General features: G+C 46.7%; 1 protein-coding gene across 1 annotated transcript; it reads right to left on the reverse strand.

Annotated features, from left to right (window-relative positions):
* Positions 1–3507: 3507 nt before the first annotated feature.
* On the reverse strand, positions 3508–22929 carry TRIM47 (tripartite motif containing 47). Its single transcript, XM_079966050.1, has 6 exons — positions 22091–22929; positions 12889–12984; positions 11914–12144; positions 9903–10098; positions 7442–7516; positions 3508–5894 (listed from the first exon to the last, which is right to left on the reverse strand). The coding sequence occupies exons 1-6, from the start codon at positions 22820–22822 to the stop codon at positions 5269–5271; spliced, it is 1956 nt and encodes a 651-aa protein (XP_079822176.1). The 5' UTR covers positions 22823–22929; the 3' UTR covers positions 3508–5268.
* Positions 22930–24275: the final 1346 nt, after the last annotated feature.

Consider the following 24275-nt stretch of genomic DNA (forward strand, 5'->3'; position numbering starts at 1 on the left):
AAATGGGTCGTTTGTTACTAGATTGTTGTAAAACCTGAAACCCTGGGAGAGGGAGACATTTGTGGCCCTCGTGGGACTCGTGACTTGCATCAGTCAAAGCCAATAGGAGTGGAGTTCAATGCCATCGAGAGCATTACTAGTCAAGGTGGTGGTCCACCAACTGGTGCTGGTCCACAAGCCATTAGCTGCTGGTCTGCAGTGACTCACAGCGCAGGTTGGGTGGGATGCTTCAAGGACCAAATATGGTACTGACCCTGGCACATTTTGTGGGGTGGGGGAATGCCCTTCCCCCGCATCAGATAGTTTGTGAAGCACTGATCTAGAGGTCCGCAGGTTAGCCTGGAAGCTCTTGTCCTTTGTACTTAACTTGAGCCCTGCCATGGGGAAAAACCCCCCTCAAATTACAGAAATGTTCTCCTGAGTTGTATTGCCTAACCAGGGATGGGCAACCCGTGGCACTGAAGATGTTGCTGGACTTCAGTTCCCATCATCCTGTGTCATTTTAATGTAAAGTTTAAATTATACTGGATAGGGACAGTGGGTTCTGGGCTACAAAAACTTAAAGCATAATAAAATGTAAGTATTTAAAGTGTCACATGGCTTGCCTCTTTTGTGTTTTGCTATAGCAAATGAACTCTGTTGAAATTTGTCTTGTCTCCAAATTTGTTTGTTTCTCACTGTGTATAATAAACTGGATTAATTCTATGAAGACCACATAAACAGGAAGCAGCAGTGGTCATATGAATCAAGTAACTTGATTTCTGGTGTTTCTGCCAAACAGAACAGCTGCAATTCACAGCAGGTATTTAACCTTTTTTAAAAAAATATATTGGCACTTTAGTGGTTTTATAAGCTATTTTTACTACTATTTTAGTTTGTTGTGGTTTCATGCCATTTTTTTTAACAGAGAAGTTTCCTGGCTGGCTCAGTCACATGGCTAAAACACACATTTTTCCAGGGCTTTAGTACAAATTAAGAGGCTGTAAGCGAGAACTGGATGTACATCCACAACTGATCCCTCACTAGCAATTGTGGTAGAGTTGGCAAGCCGTATTCGAGAGAAGACTGGAGTTGCAACGGAATGGAAACTGGATTATTTTTAATTTTTAGCCAGTTTGGCAGAAATAAAATTTGTGATTGGTCATTATGAGAGAGCAACAGCTGTAGCTTTTTAGCCCGTCTTAATCCCTTGGTTTCAGAATGATTACAATGTTGTGTTTACACATGGCTTCATGTGCTGGGCTCATGCACTTAACATTAGCTGAAGAACCAGGAAATGCTGAAACAAATAAACAAAGTAGACATCTGCTCCTACTCTCTTTGTCCAGTGCTCTTCCAAGTGGCAGCCTAATAGGGAGAGGTGAGACATCAAGGCTTTCACCATCTGCCAGGCCCAGACTCATAATCTATGGGTCCTCCTCCCCTTACAAAACTGCACCTATTGGCCATTTCATCTGACTGCAGCAGAGAGGCGAAACAGTGAGGGCCCACCCCTTCATCAGCCTGGTTAGACTCAACTACGCTCTGGGTCTTCCCAGAAGTGAAGCAGTATTGTCTTTTGCAGGGAATATCCCATCCAGTTCATTATCTTCATCATATAACAAGGGAACACTTTTCATCTCAAGGGGCTGCACTCAGTCATTGGCATCCTTCAGGGGCCGCATGCTAGAAGAAGAGGAGTTTGGATTTGATATCCCGCTTTATCACTACCCAAAGGAGTCTCAAAGCGGCTAACAATCTCCTTTCCCTTCCCTCCCCCACAACAAACTGTGAGGTGAGTGAGGCTGAGAGACTTCAGAGAAGTGTGACTGGCCCAAGGTCACCCAGCAGCTGCATGTGGAGGAGCGGGGAATCGAACCCGGTTCACCAGATTACGAGTCCACTGCTCTTAACCACTACACCACACTGGCTCTAGGGGTGGGCAGGGCCCAAGGCAAAAGTAGGTGGAGACAGGGGCAAAAGTGGGCAGAGCAATGGATGTGGTTACATTCCACCCATACAAAAGCCAGAGGTTTCTGTGTGCATGATTCACCTAACAAATCCTTGCACGATGGAGCTTCCTTCCTCTCCTCCGTTGGCACCTTGCAAAATTGGTTCTGGGGATGGTTGGGAAAACCCCCAGAACAGCACACATAGAGGAGGGACGATTGTGCCATCTGGCAAGCTGATGTGCTTGTGCAGGTAGAACATTCAACATTGGTCAATGTTGAGTTCCACCCTGTATCTCCACCACACATGCACACTGCTCCATTCAGGCAAACAAGCAGCATTATAATAATTCAATGACATGTTTTAGCCAGGCAATAGCAGTTGAGGGTATGGAGAAGGACCACTGAGCAACATGATCTGGAGAAAGTCCTGAGGGCCACTAAGCTATCTTTTTCAACTGTTTGCCACCTTCAGCACTTAGGCAGAAAGTGGGTGGGCAAAATGAAGTAAAGTTAAATCCATACTCCCCAAACTACATTGCCCTCCCCACAACCACAAATACAACCCCTTAATCTGGGCCAGACATGCATCTCCTTTACAGCAGAATCCTTTATGTGTCTGCTTAAAAGTTCAATGGGACTTACTTGCCGGGATCATACATACTGGACTGTAGCTGTAGCACCCTATAACCTAATAAAGACTTAACTATTACAAAATCATAAATTTAAAATAGGACACTCAAACCAGATATGGTATATTCTGCTTTTTAAATTGTGTTTACACCATCTCTACTGCATTTTTATTTGCTTGTTTTTTTCTTATCACTTTAATTGACCTTGTTTTTGTTTTTTAATACTTATCTTTAATGCGTTGTCACGTAAAAATACCAGGATATAACCTGCCCAGAGTCCTAGGAAGGTCACGGGAGGTCATTACTTTCAGCGACAGTTTGTGTTAAGCTCACTGCCTTACAACTTGATCCTAAAACTTGCTTTGTGGCATTATCAACAGCTACACCATCAGCACTGTAGCTATGGGAAGTTGCTTGGCTATTGCAGTGAGATTATTCCAGTATTACAGGCAGCAGTCAAAACAAATGAGAAACTGGAGCGTGAAGATTTTTACTGCAAAACAATATTGCAGAGGCTGTATCCATTCCCATTTTTCATGGAAGGTGGAATCTATATAATGTGGATAATGAGGATTACTCTGGTTGGGTTACGTACCAGCTAAGCTTGACTTTAGTGGAAATTTTGTAGTGCCACATGTTACAGTAATCACGAGTCTCTTACTATGATATTTAGTCGTAGAACTTAAAAACTGCAAGCCATTTTAATGAAATTAATCCAGATTATTTTCTTCAAAGAGGATGCACATGCTGCATGAATCGAATAAATAAAGCCCTCATTTTATTAAAAATAAATGCAGACACATGGGTGTGCAAACTTTATGGTGTATAGTTGGCTGCTACTATCCACAAAAGTGTTATTATTTGCCCATAGTAAACTGGTATTGATTGAAAACATTGCAGAAAGTAAGCTCATTCATTTGAGGTTAGCAAAGAAAGACAAACCAGGATTATGTTTGCATATTCTTTAATGGCAACTAGATTCTTTTAAACTTTTTTCCTTATTATTTCCTCACACGTTAGATTATACAACTGTGTATTATTAATAAAAATAATAAAACAAAGCAGAAAGGTTACCACCACCCAAAAATTGGGGTGAAAAACAAACAGCAGCACAGTATTACCTAAGGAAGCAAATATACTGGCTTTATTTTTTGCTCATGGAGGAACAATTAATATAGCCAATTTTGGTTCAGTGTGAAATTTCCTATTGTTCCAGTTTATCCCCAAAGTGTTTTTAAGAATAACGTAAGAATACAGAAATCACAACATGATCATTGTGGTATTCTTTCAATAACTAATTCCAATGGCAACAGGTGAGATTGTAAGGGCTGCATTTATAGGCATATCTACCAGGAAGTAGAGTCTTGCTCAACTCAAGTCAGACTAACATATTTAGTATCTGGCTGAAAGATGAAAATGCCAAAACATATTTTTAATAATGCTGACCAATGATGGTTTGTGTGTGTGTGTGTGTGTGTGTGTGTGTGTGTGTGTGTGTGTGTGTTGCTATTGCGAGCAATTGTGCTATAGTTATTTCCATTAGGGGAAGTAGAAAATAACTTTGGTGACCTCACCATTTCTTACTGGTAGACAGGAAGAACTGCATGAGCCCAGACAGCAGGGATAAGTGAACTCATACAATTAACCATCATGTTTCACCAAATTCATAATATTTTTCACCCTGTATCCAGTATGTTGCCATTTATTTTGTAAAAGATCCACCCATGGAAGATAGGCAACAAACTGAATAACTGGAAGAAAACTCTTGCAGAAAATAACCGTAGTGCTGAGACCACAGGGCTAATAAAACACACAAGCATTTCAGCAATTCAGTTATTGTCAGGGAATCCACGAGGTAAATAATAATAATAATCTTCAAATGGTAAAAATCAGTTCTGTCTCTGAACTAGCTAAGTTTTATTTTTCCAACCTTCCCAATTTATATGAAGAACTGTAATTATCTACTAAAATCAAGATATCCTAGAAACAGAAGAAAAGTAGGTCGCCTGTTTCAACTCAACCACCAGCTCCCATCTTAAAGAACAGCAGTTTAAATCAGAAGTTAAGATTTGGCTCAGTGCCCACAGAAAAAATTGTAACTCCTCACAAGCTGGGCCAGAGGTGGGGAGCCTATGGCTCTCCAGCTGTTAGGGGACTCCAAATCCCAGCAACCCCTGTCAGTCTGGCCAATAGTTAGGGGTAATGGGACTTGTAGTCCAGCAACATTCCAGGTTCTTGACTCCTGTCTTAAAGTAACACTGATATTTTCCCCGCCGCCACCATCCCCAAGCTAAGAGAGCAGGAAGAAGCCCTAGAACTGATGAGTACAGAATCAGGAAACTGTGTGTGTGTGGTAAATATATTGGATTAATACAGAAAATGAAAGTTCAGACTAGAATCAATCCTCTCCAAATCCCCAAACAGCAGGTGAAAGGTAACAAGCTTGGTCTTCGAGTTTAAGCCCAGTGTGAATAAACTATAACTATGACTAAAAATCCAAGAGGTGGCAAGAGAGAGAAAAGACCAACATGGAAATGGCCCATTATCTTTAAAGGCACCAGTCAAATGACTCAAAAGGTAGCAGGGACAGACATATGGGCGAAGACCCTAGTAACCCTGTATCATGGAAGTGGCATGCTGTTCTAGGAAAGATCCCGTTTTAAATCTCTTTACCAGTTCCTTTCTTGCTCTACCGCACATGGAACGAGTTACCGTCGCTTCAGCACCGAAACACAATCTTTCTTGAGAGGCCCAAGTTGCATGTGGGCATCAACACTTTCAAGGAAGAAGGCTGGCTTGAGGTTGTGTGTAAACAGCGCCGGAAACTGGTGGTTGATCTTATTCTGGAAGGGGTCAAAATGACCCTTCTTGAAGCGAGCCACTTTGAACTGCTGCAGGCACGTCATCTTGGAATCCTTGACTCCAAAGAAGGTCAGCACCTTCTCAGAGTACTCCAAGTACACCCCAATCGTATGGAAGAAAGGCTGCTGTATCACGCAGTCAAAGCCGCCGAACCAGGCCACGTAGTTCTGCCCGTTCCACTGTAGGCAGCAGGAGTTCTCGTTCCTGCCCAGGCGGCCCCTGTCATAGGACTCCTGTGGGTTGTAATCTTCCGTGATGACGCCAATGCTCACCCAGCCGTCAATGATCTCCACTTCCCAGTAGTAGTTGCCTCGGTTCATTAAGTTCTCGCCCAGCACCTGCTCGCAGTTGACAAACCTAGTCGAGCTCTCGGGGTAGGCGATAGGGTTCAGCACCCGCTTGGCTCCCTTGGTCCCAAACAGCTGAAGGAATTTGTCGGCAGTATCGCTGTCCAAGTCGATGATGAAGGCAACTGTGTGGGGTGGGGGTGGGAGAAGGCGAGAAGAAAGCAGAGCAAGGAAGTCAGACAGTATTAGTTATCTTGTCTTCTTAGACAACAAAACTGAAACATACCATCACTGAGGTTGGTACCCCTCAGTAATCATTCAGACTCCTGAACTTATGCACCCTTGGCTTAGGAGTCTTGGGTAGGATCTAACGTTGTGTGAGTGATGCAGTGGGACTTCCCCCTTCCTCTCTCTGCACCCCACCCCCCAAAATATGTTCCAAAGGGTCCCCTATCATGGTGGGGGACTGCAGGGGAAAGGAGAAAAGGAGGGTGGCAACACAAGAATGGGCCTTCTCTGCAGTGGCTCCCCATCTGTAGAATGCTCTCCCCAGGGAAGTTTGCCTGGCGCCTTCATTATACACCTTTAGGTGCCAGGCAAAAACGTTCCTTTTTAACCAGGCATTTGATTGATCTGATTGACATCCTATGCTCTTTTAAAATGTGGCTCTTTTTGTGTGTGTGTGTTTAATTTCTTGTTGTTATTTTGATTATATATATTGTGGTTTTTATGTCGATCTTTTCTGTGAACCGCCCTGAGACCTCCGGGTATAGGTTGGTATATAAATAACAACAACAACATAATTGCATTGCACAAGCAGAAAGCTGTTGCATGAGTGGAACAGCAGTGTTGGATACAACCACGTGTTCTAAAAACTCCACTACTGCAACCAACATATATTCTGCAAAAATTGTTGGATTTTTCCTAACTATATTTAAATTTGCGCATACCACTTGTGTGGCTTCAGTTTAGCCCTATGGCAAACTTGGTTGGTTGCAGTTTTTTTAAAAAATAAAAATATTTACCCGCACCTTGTGTTTCTGTGTTTTGGGAAGGTGAAATAGGAAAAGCGGGTGGCAAGATGGGGGTATGTAGAGTAATAGTCATTTAGAAGCAGAGAGTGGCAGAGGTATGGAATCAAGGAGCAAAGATGTACCGCACTCTGATTTCAGAGACCCCTTCTGTTTTCTATATTTTCAAGGTTTCTGGTTTCCTCCAGTTCACTTTAAAAAAAATAAAATAAAATCCAGTTTCTAGTCCTCATGATATATATTTAACATAAATCTCTTTTTTATGCCACAGCCTTTTTTTTCACTTTCATGCAGTGATAGAACCGAATATGTGTTTTCCATCTCCTCCAATATGTGCCTCTTTATGACAGGAAAAGGAGGTGGTGTAGCTTTACAGGCATCATAGAATCATGAAGTTGAAAGGGACCACAAGGGTCATCTAGTTCAACCCCCTGCAATCCAGGAATCTTTTGCCCGTGTGCTTAAGTCCCTGTATTTTCAGCTAAACCTAGCTAGGCCAGTAAAGACCAGTAACTGAGACACTGAATGTTTTCTAAAAACAACACTCAAGCATTTTGTTTTCACTGGACTGCGCTCATAATTAACTTTGCGTGGGCTGACATTTCTGCTGTCTGCAACACGTCTGCCGTCTGCCAAACGTTACGCCATCAGCAAAGAAAGAAAAGCCAAGGGAGACAAAACATACAATAAAATGGTCTTACATTTGAGAAAATAATCTCGGGACTCCAAACAGGCGGGGTTGCTGCTTTTTTCTGGAATCGGGGGCTCAATGGTCACTGTGAGGAGAGGAAATTGTCAAAAATTTACCTCAGCAAAAAAGAAAAAGAAAAAAACCAACCCATCACACAAGGAAAAGAGGCTTGTTCACTAGAAAGTATCCTGGCTGATCAGACCCAGGTGTACTATTCCATAAAACCACCTTTAACCTTAAATTCATTTGTCATCAACAAGCCTGTTGTGATTAGATTCTTAAACCTATTAATCAGAAGAGGGAAATCCCACAGGATGTTATCCCAGGATCCAAGATCCTAACATGTCCTTGTGCTACTACAAAGCCAGCCAGCAGAGGGATCTGCTCATAACTGTGTTGTAGTTCTGTGCTCATCCAAAAAACAGACATTTTACAGAGTTGCTGGACCCCAACATTTTCTTCTGGGTCTGCAAAGCCTGATTCCCTCTCTACTCTCCTTCCTTCAGCCTCCCCATCACCACATAGGGCTCTGTGTGGTGGTGCCCAGTTATCATAGAGTTGGAAAGGACCCAAGGGTCATCTAGTCCAACCCCTTGCAATGCAGGAATCTCATCTCATCCATGGCAGATGGCCATCCAACCTCTGCTTAAAAACCTCCAAGGAAGGAGAGCCCACAACTTCCCAGAGGGAGACTGTTCCGCTGTTCTCATGGATGTCTTGTTTGTGCCTCTGGCTGGGTCTTGTGGGGATAGTGGCAGCACGCTGTGACCTGGAAGCAGTTACTGAAAACTCCCTGGTAAGTATCCAGGAGGTATTCCTCCCTGAAACATGGGGCATGTATGGGAGAGGGTGGGGAAGCCCCAAACAGAACAGAGCCAATGCTAGGCTAGTAGTCACACATTGCAATAGTTTCTTTAGGGAGCAGTTGAACTTGAGGACTAAGCCAGCAAGATCCACTCCAATTCTGGCAGGACAGGGAGCTTCAAATGTATATCTCCCCTGTGTTCTGAAAGACAAGGCTCTGTTTTAAGGAAAAGCCACTTTGGACATCTTCCCCAAACCACTGCTGGCCACACCCGGTGATGTCTGTTTGTTGCCTTCTGATTTATTTGAGTCCTTATGGAAACCTCATAAAAAAAACCAACCCCAAGCGGGAGGCACAGGGCGCAGAAACCCGACACCAATTTAAGAGAGTCTTGTTATTATGCAACTTCAAAACAGCTGCACCACTTGCAGTGCTTTGAAATGGAGGCTGTAGTTTAAAACATCTTCTCCCTTTGAGGCTGGCATTTGACATTCATTTAAAGGTAAAGGTACCCCTGCCCGTACGGGCCAGTCTTGACAGACTCTGGGGTTGTGCGCCCATCTCACTTAAGAGGCCAGGGGCCAGCGCTGTCCGGAGACACTTCCGGGTCACGTGGCCAGCGTGACATCGCTGCTCTGGCGAGCCAGAGCCGCACACGGAAACGCCGTTTACCTTCCCGCTGGTAAGCGGTCCCTATTTATCTACTTGCACCCGGAGGTGCTTTCGAACTGCTAGGTTGGCAGGCGCTGGGACCGAGCAGCGGGAGCGCACCCCACCGCAGGGATTCGAACCGCCGACCTTTCGATCGGCAAGCCCTAGGCGCTGAGGCTTTAACCCACAGCGCCACCTGCGTCCCGACATTCATTTAGGCAGGTACAAATCAAGAGGAGACTTGGAGATGTCAAACAGAGATGGGGAACCTGGCCCTCCAAACGATGCTGCACTCCAGCCCCCATCGGTTCCAACCACCATGGCCAGAGATGATGGCGATAAAGTCCAACAACATCTGGAGAGCGGCAGGTTCCCACTTCCATGATGTAAATGGTGCCTAGTGGGTTCTAATGCCCAAAAGTCTACAAGCAAAATTCAACATGTGAATGGAAGCAAGTGTCCTGAATTTGCATAAGGCTGGGTACCTCAGCTGCATTTCAAGCTTTGAGAACAGACTGGGAAAAGGAGCATCTCCACCCCCATTGTTCTACCCGGACACTGAGGTCCAGCCCCGAGGGCCTTCTGGTGGTTCCCTCACTGCGAGAAGTGAGGTTACAGGGAACCAGGCAGAGGGCCTTCTCGGTAGTGGTACCCACTCTGTGGAACACCCTCCCACCAGATGTCAAAGAGAACAACAACTACCAGACTTTTAGAAGACATCTGAAGGCAGTCCTGTTTAGGGAAGCTTTTAATGTTTGATGCAAAGGAAGCAATGTGCATTCTTGTTGCTGATACTTCCAAGCCCAGTCCCTGTTCACAGAGACTTCCAGAGCTCCTAGATACTTAAGAGCTATAGGGAAGCAGTGGATTCTTAGCACTTGCTGGGCACTAATAATCTCTGCAGAAACCGCATGGTAGCTATCAGAGTCAGCAAAGAATTCCGTAATCAAAACACTGCAGAATGCATAGCGCTCTACATGTAATGCAAGGACAGGATATTCCGTCTGCTACAGACCTTCTGGCATGCCATAAAGAATGGGCCCTTCGTCTCCGTTCCCTGAGAGCTGGTCCCACTGGTTCTTGCAAATGTTCACTAGCATTTCCTTCACAGCGAGCACGGCCTGGCTGGATTTGATGAAGCTCAGCTCTTTGGGGAAGCTTGCCCATGAGACGTTTTTCTCTTCGGTGGCTATTTTCAGTGCTTGGAACTCCTGTGCCAAAAAAAGAAAGAAAGAAAAGGGAGTGATATACAGCAATTGACTGATGGGAGGACTCATTCCACAGAGCCACCTCTATGGCTGCTGTTTGTGACATGGAAACAAACATACCAGAGGGAGGGAGGGGGACAGAGAGAAAGAGCAGCTACACTGGCAGGAGATGTTGGCATGCTGCTCTGTTCCAAATGTGGATCCAGGAACATAGAGCTCAGCAGAGCCTCCTCCCTATAAGGTCCGTTTACCCAGGGCCCCTACACAGTGGATGAGGGCATATTTCCCAGCAGAGATCCAGATAGGACTGAGCACTGTGATTGCATACTAGCCTTCTTCAACCTGGTGCCCACCAGACGTTGCTGGACTACAGCTCCCATCAGCCCCAGCAAGGATGGCCAATGGTCATGGATGATGTGAGTTGTTGTCCAACAACATCTGAAAGGCATCAGATTGGGGAAGGCTGTTGTAAATGAATGAATGCCCTACAAATTGTGGGGCCTGGTAAAAGAGACAAATGTCCATTGTGTCCTACCTGCTTAGGGAAGCTTTTAATCTTTGATGCATTACTGTATTTTAATATTTGGTTGGAAGCCGCCCAGAGTGGCTGGGGAGGCCCAGCCAGATGGGCGGGGTATAAATATATTATATTATTATTATTATTATTATTATTATTATTATTATTATTATTCCTTCCTGTCCCTGTAGCGTACAAGCATGCCCACCTTCCAATACAAAAATCACCAGATTATGGACAAGCTGAATCAGACTCTCCACTTGTGGCTCGCTAGAGAGGACAGCACGTCTCCACAAATCCTCCCTTTTTCTACTGTTTCCAGAGAGGGGAAATCCATGCCATACATTGAAAGCACATTACTTTCTGTAAAATAATCCTGGTCCGACTGCACTCACTACCAATTCAAAGTGCTGGTTCTGACCTATAAAGCATTAAATGGCTCAGGACTGCAATACCTCAAGGACCGCCTCTTTCCATATGAACCTACCCGCACCCTGAGATCATCTTCTGAGGCCTTCCTTTGTGTGCCTCCTCCTCGAGAGGTCCGGAGGATGGCAACATGAGAACAGGCCTTCTGCAGTGGCTCCCCATCTGTCCAATGCTCTCCCCAGGGAAGTTTGCCTGGCGCCTTCACTATACACCTTTAGGCACCAGGCAAAAATGTTCCTTTTTAACCAGGCCTTTGGTTGATCCGATTTATATCATATGCCCTTTTAAAAGGTGGGTTTTTGGAGGGCAGGTTATTGGGTTGTTGTTTTTATTTTGATTACAGTGGTACCGCGGGTTAAGAACTTAATTCATTCTGGAGGTCCGTTCTTAACCAGAAACTGTTCTTAACCTGAGGTACCACTTTAGCTAATGGGGCCTCCCACTGCCGCCACGCCACCTCCACACAATTTCTGTTCTCATCCTGAAGCAAAGTTCTTAACCTGAGGTGCTATTTCTGGGTTAGCGGAGTCTGTAACCTGAAGCATCTGTAACCTTAGCATCTATAACCTGTGGTACCACTGTATATATTTTGTGGTTTTGTGTTCTGGTTTTGTTCTGTGAGATGTCCGGGTATAGGGTGGTATATAAATTTCAATAAATAAGAAGAAATAAAATTGTAGTTTGTTCAGGGCATTGGGAACTGTAGTTCTGTGAGAGGAAACTACAGTTCCCAGGATTCATTTGTGGAAAGTCATGTGCTTCCGATGTATGTTAGATGTGCTTTCGATGTATGGTGTGGATCTGCCCAGAGGCAAGGAATGAAGCGCTTTTAGGGGTGACTCTCTACTAGAATAACACTCAGGGGCACAGACCTGCAGGAAAGAGATGGTGTCTGTGCTGGGAACCTTCTCCAGATTCCGCTTGTGTTCAGTCAGTGTGTCACGCCTCTCTTCCTTCTGCCGCAGCTCCTCCGCTGCCCCAGTCAGCATTGCTCTTTCCCCATCTTCGATGAAGCCAAGGACTTCCTTCTGAAAGGCTGCAAGGACCCTGGCCGTCTCGGCAAAGAGTTTGCTGACCTTTTCCTTCTCTTTCTGAGCAGTGCCCTAAACACAACAGAGATAGCTTTATACCAATTATCATTCATGTAGATTACATATATTTTCACACACACCCCCCAAAAAAACATGCACACATCCAGATCCTCCTTTGAAAGTTGGCCAGGTGGGGGAGGGCAGAATTCGACATTAGGAAACATGTCTGGATTATTCCATTTTAAAGCCCTCCAATTTTTATCAGGACCACGACATGTAAAGAGGCAAACTTTAGGGAAAAGGTTCCCACTGCTGCCAAATTCACTAAGCCACTATATGCTTTTCTGTATTTTATCTGAGTGCCAGAAATGAGGGTATCCCTGCAAGTGGAAATGTAGCATGTCATGGAAATAGCTACCTTGGACACGCCACTTTCTTATAGGAATGGAGTTTCCCCCAGTCTGATGGAACGTTGAAAAATGTGATCCTCCACCTGCAGTCTAGGAAAAGCACCATGTGATCCAGTTCTCAGGAAGCTTGTATATTTGTGCAACACGGGTGCATACATGCAAGAGGATTTTTGTTCTTTGCTTACATGTTATCTTTAATTAAACCTCCCAACACTGCAGCAGAATTGGATCAGAATCAGTGGATGAACCACCTCTTGATACCCAGGCCAAGAGACAGCCCAAACCCCTGATCCCCTTGGCACCAGGAGACCATGACATAGAAATATATGAAAAGAACAGGGCACAGTGTGTGTGAGATCAACATCCAGTTTTTCTTCTGGGATGAAATAGACTGAAGCCATCTTACTTTGATGAGGTCCACAGTCCTCCTTGTCTGCGCAATAGTGACTCCAAGTTCATCCAACTGATTCTCAACGCTGTTCAGGATTTTGGGTCTTTGGGCCTTTTGAAGAAAGGGAATATCAGAATGTCACCTCGCATTGACAGAAAATAGTACATTTCTCTTCCAGTCCTCATGGCTGTAGAGAAATATTCACCGTTAAATGTATTTCTGAAAAGCAAGAATGGGGAACTGTGGCCCTCCAGATTTTGTTGGACTCCCAATTTCCATAAGTCCTGGCCAAGCTAGCTGTGCCTGATGAAAGATGGGAGTCCAGCAACATTTGGAGAGCCAAGAATTCCCCACCACCACTCTAAAGATTAAAAAGGACAAGTTCTTTGAAGGTGGTAGTGATGAGACTTCACTCTGCACTGTGCCTGATTGCCCTTGCTCCCCAAAACCCTTATATTCCCTCCTGTCCATTCATTCTGCATAACGTATTGCCCTTATTGTCTCTCCTGCCTATTATATATTTGTTCTTGACAAAGGCTCTGCTAGACCATAAATCTAAGCCACAGTTTGTTCAACAAACCATGAGTTAACCAGGATGATTAAATACACCACATCTTATTTCTCCATCATTTCTCCTTTAAAGCCCTAAATGGCCTCGGCCTTGTATACCTGAAGGAGCATCTCCACCCCTATCATTCAGCCCAGACACTGAGGTCCAGCACCGAGGGCCTTCTGGTGATTTCCTCACTGCGAGAAGTGAGGTCACAGGGAACCAGGCAGAGGGCCTTCTCGGTAGTGGCACCCGCCCTGTGGAACGCCCTCCCATCAGATGTCAAGGAGAGGATGATGGTGATTAGTTTTGTTTTCCAGCTCTTCTTTTCTCATGCCTTTGTAACCTGGTAAACATCTAGGTTGGAGTAACCAAACAAGCCATGATTGAAGAAGGGTGCTGGGTTCACATACTACACACCAAGCCATAGCTAAACCAGTGCTTTTGTGTGTGTGTGATAGTACTCACAGGTACTGAATACTGTTACATATTTTTTGTGGCTCATGGCAGCCATTTTGTGCTGGCACCAATGGCACTTTTATCAAGATATGAGTACCAGCACCTTGTTTTTTATTTTTTAAAAAAACACTGACTAAAACAAAGGTTCATAAGTCAACAATAAAACAAGTTTGTTGTCAGTGAACAAATAACAGTTACCGGTAAATGGCTAGGCAGGTCTCTCACACAATGCTAATAATGTTTTTGATTAATCCCTGGCTTAGTGTTATGTGTGAATGAGGCCAAAGTAATCTAAACTGAAACAAACCATTCCCCTGATGATCTATCAAATGTTGACCCTGAACATGAGTTGGTTTGTGTTTGGAAACATTATTGTAATATATTATGTGCGTGTGTCTGGTTTTTGTTTTTATTTGCAAAAGCAACAGTCTTTTGTCTACTTTTAAAGACCTGTAAAGGAAGCGATCTTCCCAACTGTCTGACATTTGAATTTTGACTGGAAACGTGCCCAATTCTGGAAAGCTAAAAAGAGCAAAGTGCTACTGTCATGTGGCTCCAAACTCCATTTAAACAATGTGCTGGAGTGAGATAAAGACCAGACTGAGAGGGTTGCAATGAAAGGAACAATCGTAGCTCTATCAGAGAAAGCAAGAGCCACAGCCCAAATTGCATCAACACCCTCACCCGGACCAGAAAGCAAGGAAATTAAAGTGCCACGGAGAGGGCTTATCTGGTGAAGCCATAATAACCCATTGATCTCTTTAAGCAGACCCAGGGAGAGGGAAGGAAAGGGATTTAACTGAGATGTAGCCAAGATGATTTAACAAAAAAATGGCATTATTTTTTCCGGTCATAAAAGCTAGTCATATATGCTATTTTATATAAACATACAGAACATAAAATTGCTAGCATTAAACGGAACTAGCATCAATAGCCACGATCAATTTGATTTGACACTGGCCAATAAGGTACAAATTGTATTTCATTTGGGGCATACACAGCACCAATCTGTCTATGCTGTGTGCTAGTTAGGGTACTGTTAAAGGACCAGGGTTCAAATCCCCTCTTAGCCCCTAAACTAACTGCCCAACCTACTTCTCTCACGAAGATAAAATAGAGGCGGGGGCGGGAAGAACAAGATACCCTTCCTCGAGGTGGAATATAAATGCAGCAATGAGAATGATTAAGTGCGTTCTGACTAACATACATGTGCATGTGCTCACACATACAAGGAATTTTTTTTTTCAGGTTTTCCGCCATGAAAATAAATAAAACTTGCTTAAGCCATCCCAGGCATGGCAATCCTTGACAGCAAGCCAAACCCTATCTATTTTTGCCACACAGGAAAGTCTCTGCCTCTTCCCTTCCACCAGGAGTGATAACATTTTATTCCAGGCAAAGGGGGAGGTAATTAACAGACGGGTTCCCTTCTGTTCATCAGCTACAGACTTGCTCTGGCTCCATAACAGAACTAGGGTCAATTTATGGTTGTCTGGCAGCAGGAAAGAACTTCACTGCCTGGAATTCTGACTTCATACCAGCTCCAAACAATTGGTCCTTCAAGCCTAGTAGTGGCTATCCTGATTGGCAGCCGTTCTCTGGGATCTTGTGCCAAAGTTTTTCCTGGCCCTGTTACCCAGGAAAGCCTTTCAGCTGGAAATGCTGCCAAAGACTGAACCAGAGGCCTTTTGTACGCAAAGAGGGTGCTCCCCCCACTGAACCATGGGACTGTCCAGTGGAGTCAGGTCCATTAAGGGAAAGGAGAACGGCCCACCACCCTCAGCCTGCTCTCTGCCAGGCCCACCTGCCTGCATCCTTCTTACAGCCAGTTCAGGGGGCAGCACAACTTGCCAGCTTCCTTCTCCTTAGTCTCACAGTGTTGCCCTTGTCCACCTCAGCAGGGAAGAGGATGGGGACAAATCTAGACAGTTGGCTCTGCCAATCATTGGCTCTATCTACTGCTGGGCTCCCAACAGGTCCCAGCTGCCACTGGGACCCTTTCTAAAATGTTTTGCTCAAAGTTTATAGGCAATATATCAGATGGCCTTTTCAACCCCTTCAATAAACTCTGTCCTGATTAACTTTATTCCTCCATTGTTACCATGCTATGAGGCTCCTTCCCATGACGTGATATATGCTTTAGAGACTGTCCCTATACAGTGGTACCTCGGGTTACAGATGCTTCAGGTTACAGACTCCGCTAACCCAGAAATAGTACCTCGGGTTAAGAACTTTGCTTCAGGATGAGAACAGAAATCGTGCTCCGGCGGCAATAGCAGGAGGCCCCATTAGCTAAAGTGGTACCTCAGGTTAAGAACAGTTTCAGGTTAAGAATGGACCTCCAGAACGAATTAAGTTCTTAACCTGAGGTACCACTGTACACCCCACTTCTGTGCCTCTATGACAGCAATGTGGAAGTGGTGCTCCTCCAGCTGCTGTGAGATTCCAACTCCCACCAACCCCTAGCCAGCATGCCCAGTGATCAGGGATGATGGGAGCTGTAGTACAATGAACAGCTACTGCTTCCCCATCCATGTTCTAAAAGTGACCACCTGGCGCCCATTTAGGGAGTTTGCACCTATACTTTGAAAGCCACAGCCGTCCTGCCTGTGGCTGCTGTAGCTTCAATCCCTTTTTCAGGCCTCATGCTACATACCAGAGGTACTGGAACAGACTGCAGTATCAGAGTCCTTCCCACACTAATGAACAGAAAGCAACATTCTCCAAGTAGGCCTTTTCGGGTGTGATCATAGCATCAGTTATGGTACCTTACATGGCATTACACCCAGAGGGCTACATCTCCCCTCTGGGTGACCTTTCAGGGGTCACATGCTGATGGTAAGCCTTGTCAGATGCCAAAGTAGGAAGAGCAATAAACATGAATTTTAGCTTTGTGCGCCTCTTTCTCTTCTGCTCCTCAATCCAGGCAAGAGTTCAAGGACCCATTCCAGCCAGGCTGAGCAGGGAGGGGGTGTGGCTTGAAGAGAGTCCTGAGGGCCAGACAAAGAGGTTTGAGGGACCCCATTCAACCTCCAGGCCTGAGGCTCCCAATAGCTGGTTTAAAGCATGTTAACAACAGCCAGTGCTTTGTCTAACTTTTTATGTACTCCCTTCAGAGATCAGGAAGACAAAGAGCTCCAAATGCTACTGGACTCCAACTCTCATCATTTCTGGATGCGGCTGGTAGGAGTTGGGAGTCCAAGAACATGACGGGTACAAGGTTCCCCACGTCCGGCTTAAAGTAATGGGTCGCAAGAGTAGTGTGAACACTGAGGAAAATATTTTCCTGGGCATCCTGGGGTACGAGTAGTGATGTTAAATTCTCAAGAATAATCTTTTGGAGAATACAGTGGTACCTCGGGTTGCATACGCTTCAGGTTACATACCCTTCAGGTTACAGACTCCGCTAACCCAGAAATAGTACCTCAGGTTAAGAACTTTGCTTCAGGATGAGAACAGAAATCGTGCTCCGGCGGCGCAGCAGCAGCAGGAGGCCCCATTAGCTAAAGTGGTGCTTCAGGGTAAGAACAGTTTCAGGTTAAGAACGACCTCCAGAACGAATTAAGTACTTAACCCGAGGTACCACTGTATTCTCGAGAATATTCTCTGGAGAATATTCTCCCCTCACCTCAGTAGGTTTGGGGCATCTCAATCGGCCTTGTGACTAGAGAAACAATGGCATCGCGATGCAATGGGAACTTGCCTGCTCTGTGTGGTCCCTTGAGGATTCCCATTTGCAGAAGCATCCTCCGCCCTTAAATGCTCCACTTAAGAATAATAACCTTGAAACGAAGTTGTTTTAGGGAGTTGTAAAGTACTGCTTGCAGCAAACCTTTCCAAGTTTAGCCATCTCTCCCAAAGAGAACACAGAGATGGGGTTTCCCAACTAACCCAGTGCTTTAGGATGAGCTAAACCGAAACTGACAGCTCAATTAAAAACTAGCAAGTGAAAATCTAGGAGATGAGTCAGCGTCAACTGGGAAGGGGAGCGATGGAAAAAATGCCCCGTCTCAATGCAACACAAAGGGCTAACGGAGCAAGGAGCGGAACCTGGGAGACGAGCCAAGTGAAATAAAGAAGCCAGTCTGAGCCACTGTGGGAAAGAGAGGCAAGGGGAAGAAATGAGTCCCTGGTGCAACTGCACAGCAGCCAAAGGCTGTCAGAACAGAAACTGGTTGGGCCCAGTTAACAGGCACACAGAATTAATCACACCCTCCTCCCACGCAACTTTTGTTGTAGCCTCCTCTCCAAACCCAAAAGCAACAAATTGTTTGCATGTGTGTAATCTGGCAGGCCAGGCTGAAGTTCAGCTAAATGTTTGTCTTCGCATTAGGAACATCTCATTGAGGGTTTGGGAAACACAGGCCCCCTACCCCACCCGCTTTCACTGGAAAGCTCTCTAGGCGTTGGCTGAGCACAGAACAGCCCCAGAAGCAGAGATGTGGGTGTGGGTGTGGGACTGTACCCCACCCATAAAATCAGAAATCCAGACACCTTCTTCCAGACCTCTAGACAACTCTAAGGCTGCACTCCTAACTACGTTGACTCTGAAGTCAGCCCTACTGAACTCAGTGTGGCTTACTCCCAAATAACTGGGATTAAGAAAGCCCAATTAAATAAAAACCTCTATGGTCTAGGAATTTCAGAACATTGAAATTTTAATAGGAAATGTTCTTCTCTGATCAATTATCTACACTCCCTACCTCACAACCCCTTCTAGATTCTCGGGCTCTAAGCACTTAACCATGACAACAGCCAGCTCCCCAAATCCTTACCAAATGCTCTCCTTTCTGGGTCCTGGCTGCACGCAGCTTTCACCTGTCTGTCTTGGTAGCTCTTGGCAAAGCCCATCCCCACAAGCCCCAAAAGACTAGTTGCAGAATATTGCATAGCTTCAGAGGAGCTGAGTTCACACAGGCATGTACCTCACATGACGTATCAGCATTGGGGGACTCGCAGCTCCATGGAAAATTACAGAACTCCCAGCTGCACAATCAGAAGTGCAGCAATGGATGTGACTGTCCTAGATGCTGTCGGATGGTTGCTATGTTGGTTAGTCACCTTTCCATTATGAATCGGTTTTGAAGCAGGTTAAAAAGCAGGTGCAGCACATCTACATATGCACTCTTACAATGCAATTCAATTGATGCCCGAAGCAAAGTAAGTGCAATTGAATTCAGTGGGACTCCTTCCAGGTAACAATGATGGAGAACCTCAGGCTGGGGGTTGGGGGCTCATATGTGGTCCTTTCTATCTGGCTCTATCTCCCCCTCCTGAGACACACACCCCATTGACAGCTTTGAACTCTCCTGGAGTGTTTTTGCCTGGATGGAAGGCAATTCCTTTAACTCAAATTCTGATTCGTGCTTGCCTAGGCAAAGAACAGAGGGGGAATGTGGGAGCATGCAAATTTCCCATTTACTGCTATGCTTATTTTGCCTCTGGCCCCACATACTTTGTGCCCCCCCCCCCAAGGATGCCCAAAAGGCATTGCGTCACCTTTGACTGAAAAAGGTTTCCCTTCCTCAATGTGAAGGATTGCAGTCACAAACGCCTTTCCAAACTTTTAAAGTGCAAAGTTTCTGTTGGAAAAATTGACTAGATCAAAAACTGGTTTAGTCAATCAAACCAGTTCATTTATCAGCATGGCTGCAGTTAGGAAGAACATCTGTGGTCCACCAGATGTTGTTTGACTCCAACTCCAATCGACCACAGTGAGCATGGCCAGTGCACAGGAATGATGGGGGTTTGAATGACTTCTGGAATGTCACAGGTTCCCCATCCCTGCCCTAAAGCATAGCTCCCCTATCAATCATTATACTGGCAGAGGGGTCCAGCTACCAATTTGGATCAGGGCTAACGCCGCAGTATGCTGCACTCCACCCTGTTCATTTGCAGTGTTCTCTGTCTGCACAGCCAACATCTGATCAAGTCATCAGCCTTCCAACTCTGTCTCGACAAGACTGCTACAACCTAAAAGCTTCCTGTCCAAGTTGCCATCACTTTGGGATTCGCTGTGCTAAAATTTGTTCCAATGCTTCTTGCACTTACAGCCAGGGCAGGGGAGACATAATTAAGTCATAAACCTGAACTTAAAACATGTCATGTACAGTGGTACCTCAGGTTACATACGCTTCAGGTTACAGACTCCGCTAACCCAGAAATAGTGCTTCAGGTTAAGAACTTTGCTTCAGGATGAGAACAGAAATTGTGCTCCGGCGGCACGGCAGCAGCAGGAGGCCCCATTAGCTAAAGTGGTGCTTCAGGTTAAGAACAGTTTCAGGTTAAGAACTGACCTCCAGAACGAATTAAGTACTTAACCTAAGGTACCACTGTATACCTGAAACCATCCTAAAACACCCTAAGTAGTAGCAGTGTCCATAGAACACATACTCCAGGTACCCACACCCTCCTCCAGATCAACAACCTAGCCTTACAGATTCCTCAGCAATGCCATTCCAGGGATTCCCCAGATAGGGCTGTGCCACTTCAACCCAGGTCTCCTCCTCCTCCACAAGGATTGCTCCATTCTCCTGCCAAGCTAGCTCTACAGATAACTTTTCCAGCGCATCTTACCCTGCTCTTTCCCTTTCTGAACCAATTTCCCAATAAGCCTTAATCTTGTTCCACAGCCTCCGCCGTTCCACTCATACGAACATAGGATTATATGGCTGCCCAGAGATGTTCTGCTGCCCATGGCAGAACAGCAACCCTCCCTCTCCCAGAGTCGCAAGATAAGTAGTAACCAAGAGCTGGCCACATCATTTTGGTACCTGAGGCACGAACTCCCACAAGTAGAAATACAATAGCAGTAATAATAACCTCAAATGTAACAATCTGTTGACAAAAATCAGTCACCCAAGGCAGCTGCCCCACTCGGCCTAATGGTAGGGCCAGCTTAGCTGCCTTCTACTGAGTCAGTCTTCTGGTCCATCTGGCCCAGTACTGTCTACTGGCACCAGCTGCTCAGCATCTCAGGGCAGAAGTTGTTCCTCCACTGAGCTACTTGTTATTCATTTCCCTGGAGATGCCAGGGGTTAAACCCCCGCCTACAATGTTTGCACACTTCCACCAAGCTACGGGCACCAGGCAGTGACTGGTCTAAGCAGGTCACCGAGTGTGCGTCCTGGCTGAGTATCTGAAACCTGGTCTCCCAAATCGAACACTCTAACATGTTCTCCCACTCTACTGTTAATGTATCCCCTTTGCAGACGGTTGTGTGTCTTATTTAACTTACTTCAAATTGTAGTAAGCCAGCCCTTCTGTGTTTGGTGGTGGTGGGGATCTCCTACTTACTCTGTTGAGTTCGACCCTAAACCATTGCCCCCAAGTCCTGCACTGACAGCACTGCTCTGCCTTCCTAACCCCAGAGAGCAACTACACACTGCTTCAAATTCTGAAAGCTTACAGGGAAGGGTCTTTCAACAAGCTCATACTCCTTCAAAGAAAGTACCGTAAGTTTCAGGAATGTGTTTCTGAGCAGACACAGACCCTTGTACCAACTCTTAGGAAATAGGGTACCTGCTTTTCAGATAACTTGGGGCACCTGACAAACTGCTGTCCCATCCTTCTAGATTCAGGTAGGTAGCCGTGTTGGTCTGACAAAGTCGAAATAAATAAAAAATTGTCCAGTAGCACCTTAGAGACAAACTAAGTTTATTCTGGGTATAAGCTTTCCTGTGCATGCACACTTCTTCCGATACACACGTCTCTAAGGTGCTACTGGACAATTTTTTATTTATGCCGTCCCATCCCAGTGGCGTAGCGTGGGGCGTGCAGGGGGGGCCGGCCGCACCGGGCGCAACATCTGGGGGTTAGGGGGCGCAAATCCACGGGTTAGGGGGCTCAAATCCACAGGTTAGGGGGCGCAAATTACTTGCCTTGCCCCGGGGTGCTGACAACCCACGCTATGCCACTGTCCCATCCAACAGGGACCTGCCAGCCAGTCACTTTGCAGCGGCCTCAGGCAGCTTCTCCCAACCCGTCCCTAGCGAGGCTCCTAAATTTAGCACGTCGAGGAACAGCAGCAGTGGCCGACAGCCACCCACCCTCCCCTCTTCCAGTTGGAACTGGTGAGCGAAGCTTGCAGGAATCTCCGCGCACTGCAGCCTAAGGTAGGGGAGCGTCCCCGCCCTCCGCGTCCCTGGAGCGAGGCTGCACAAAGGACCCCCTTTGTGCCTGGAAGGGCCGGACGGCCGTGCTACCCACCTCCACGTGCTCCCGCTCCACCTCCACCGCCACCACTTCATGGCCCCGGTGCTCTTGGGCCCTGCACAGCTGGCAGATGCAGCTCCGGTCCGTCCGGCAGAAGCTCTCCAGGGGCTTGAGGTGCAGCTTGCAGAGGCTTTCCTCGATGTGCCGCAAGGGCGGCACCAGCCGGTGGCCTTGGAAAGCGGGGCTTTTGAGATGAGGCTGCAGGTGCGGCGAGCAGAAGGACGCCAGGCACACCAGGCACGACTGCGCCGCTCGGGCGCGCTCGCCGTCGGTGCAGAAGTCGCACAGCACCTCTTCGGGCGGCGCGCAAGAGTCGCCGGGCCCGCACGGCTCCGGCGGCTTGTCGGGGGCCATGGCCAGCCCCGGGCTGCTCGGGGCGGGTTGCCGGAGCTGCAGCAGCTCGGCCAGGGTGTGGTTCTTCCGGAGCTGGAGGTCGGCCGGGAAAGGCTCCTGGCAGAGCGGGCAGCGGGAGCTGCTTGGCGCGCCGCTTCCCGCCGCGACGGCCCCCGGGTGGTGCCTGTGCGCCCCGAGGCAGCTCAGGCAGAAGTTGTGGCCGCAAGGGGTGGTGACCGGGTCCTTGAGGGCGTCGAGGCAGATGGGGCAGCTGAAAGGGCCTTCCTGGAGATGGGAGACTGGGCTGATGGGGCCGGAGCCCGCATCCATGCTGCTCGACTCCACCGAGAGGGAGGCGAAGAGAGCGCGCCTGGGCTGCTCCCTTGCCCACATCCAGGGCGCGGGAGAGCCGACTCCGCCCACCAGGAACGCGTGTCGCCGACGGGCAGCTCCGGCCAGCCCCACAGTCAGCGGAGATTGCCGAGTCCAGCCTCCCCTTTAAGGGGGCAGCGTGCGCGTTCCTCCTAGAGGCGCGGCCCCTCCACCGCTCCCACAAAGGTGCGAAGCGGAGGTGAACATTAATAAAGGCTTTTCTTTTTCCTTTTCCTTTTTGTCCTGGTGTGAATGTCAGGAGCAGACGATCGTGGGAATGCTCCTTGTTGCGTGTTTGGGGAAGAGCGAGGAACGAAGTTGGGTAAGACAAGTCTTTCATTGAATCCCTGTCGGTGGAACTCTGACCCGGACCCCGGAACATAAAGGGGGCATGTAGCTAATTGTGGTGGGATGCTGTGGCCCTTTTAAGACACTGTCACTACATTGTATATGGCGGGGGGGGGGGTTTATGGTCTGCCAGGTGTTGTTGGACTTCCAAACTCCAGGCAGCATGGTCAATGGTGAGAGTTGTAGTTCAACAAGCCTGGAAAGCCACAGATTCCCGCTGCCGGATTTATGGTGTCGTAGAAGTGATGCACGATACTAAGCGTGCTTTCTCTGAAGTAAAACCCAACGAGTTTAATGAACGAGGCTTACGCTCTAAACTTTATAGCATATTTAGGCTTGCAGGCAGCCTTATATAAGTTGTGACAGAATCACTAGATCTCGGAAATCTCTCCTATCCGGCACGCTCTAAAGATCATATTCACAAATACAGCGCTGGGGGGGGGGGGGGGTTTGGATGATTATTGCCCTGCAATTTTTTTAGTTCGTTTTAATTTCCCCTGGTAATCAGGAATGAATTTCTGGGGGGGGGGGGGAGGCGCTCGGAATTATGAATCTCCCATACAAGGTGAGCGAGCCTAAACATGTTTACTCAGAAGTAAGCACTGCAGCTATCATAGGGAATACCATCCTTTCATATGTGCTTGCTTTCGTATGTTTGCTAACTTGGAGACTGAGCAGATTTTCAACGATAAATAGGTGTTGTGACCTAGACAGATACAATTTTGTTTGCCTAGGATAGGGTCAGGGAAAGGGACAGAAACACACATAGATTGGAGAGAGCGCACCTAGCAAATTCAGTGTTCAGATTGTTTGGAATGGAACTGGAAGTAAAATGGCCAGTATCAACATTCTCTTATTTAAATCAATAGCATAGCTGCTTTTGGGATACAGTGCACAGTTCTGCCCACCCTTCTCCAAAAATTCATTGGCATGAAAAAAGGGGGGAGATAAAGCTATTAGTGCACCTTCCCTAATTTGGACAAAAGGCAACAAAGAAGGGGCATGATAGTGGCTTATAAATATATTAAGAGGATGAGCGAGATAGAGGTGGGTGGAGAGATAACCCTCCCCTCCCCCGATATTAGAAATTGAGGGCAACTAAGCACGTTAAAGTGCAAGTAGATAC

This window comes from Podarcis cretensis (genome assembly GCF_951804945.1).
Source record: "Podarcis cretensis genome assembly, chromosome: 2".
Taxonomy (NCBI): Eukaryota; Metazoa; Chordata; class Lepidosauria; order Squamata; family Lacertidae; genus Podarcis; species Podarcis cretensis.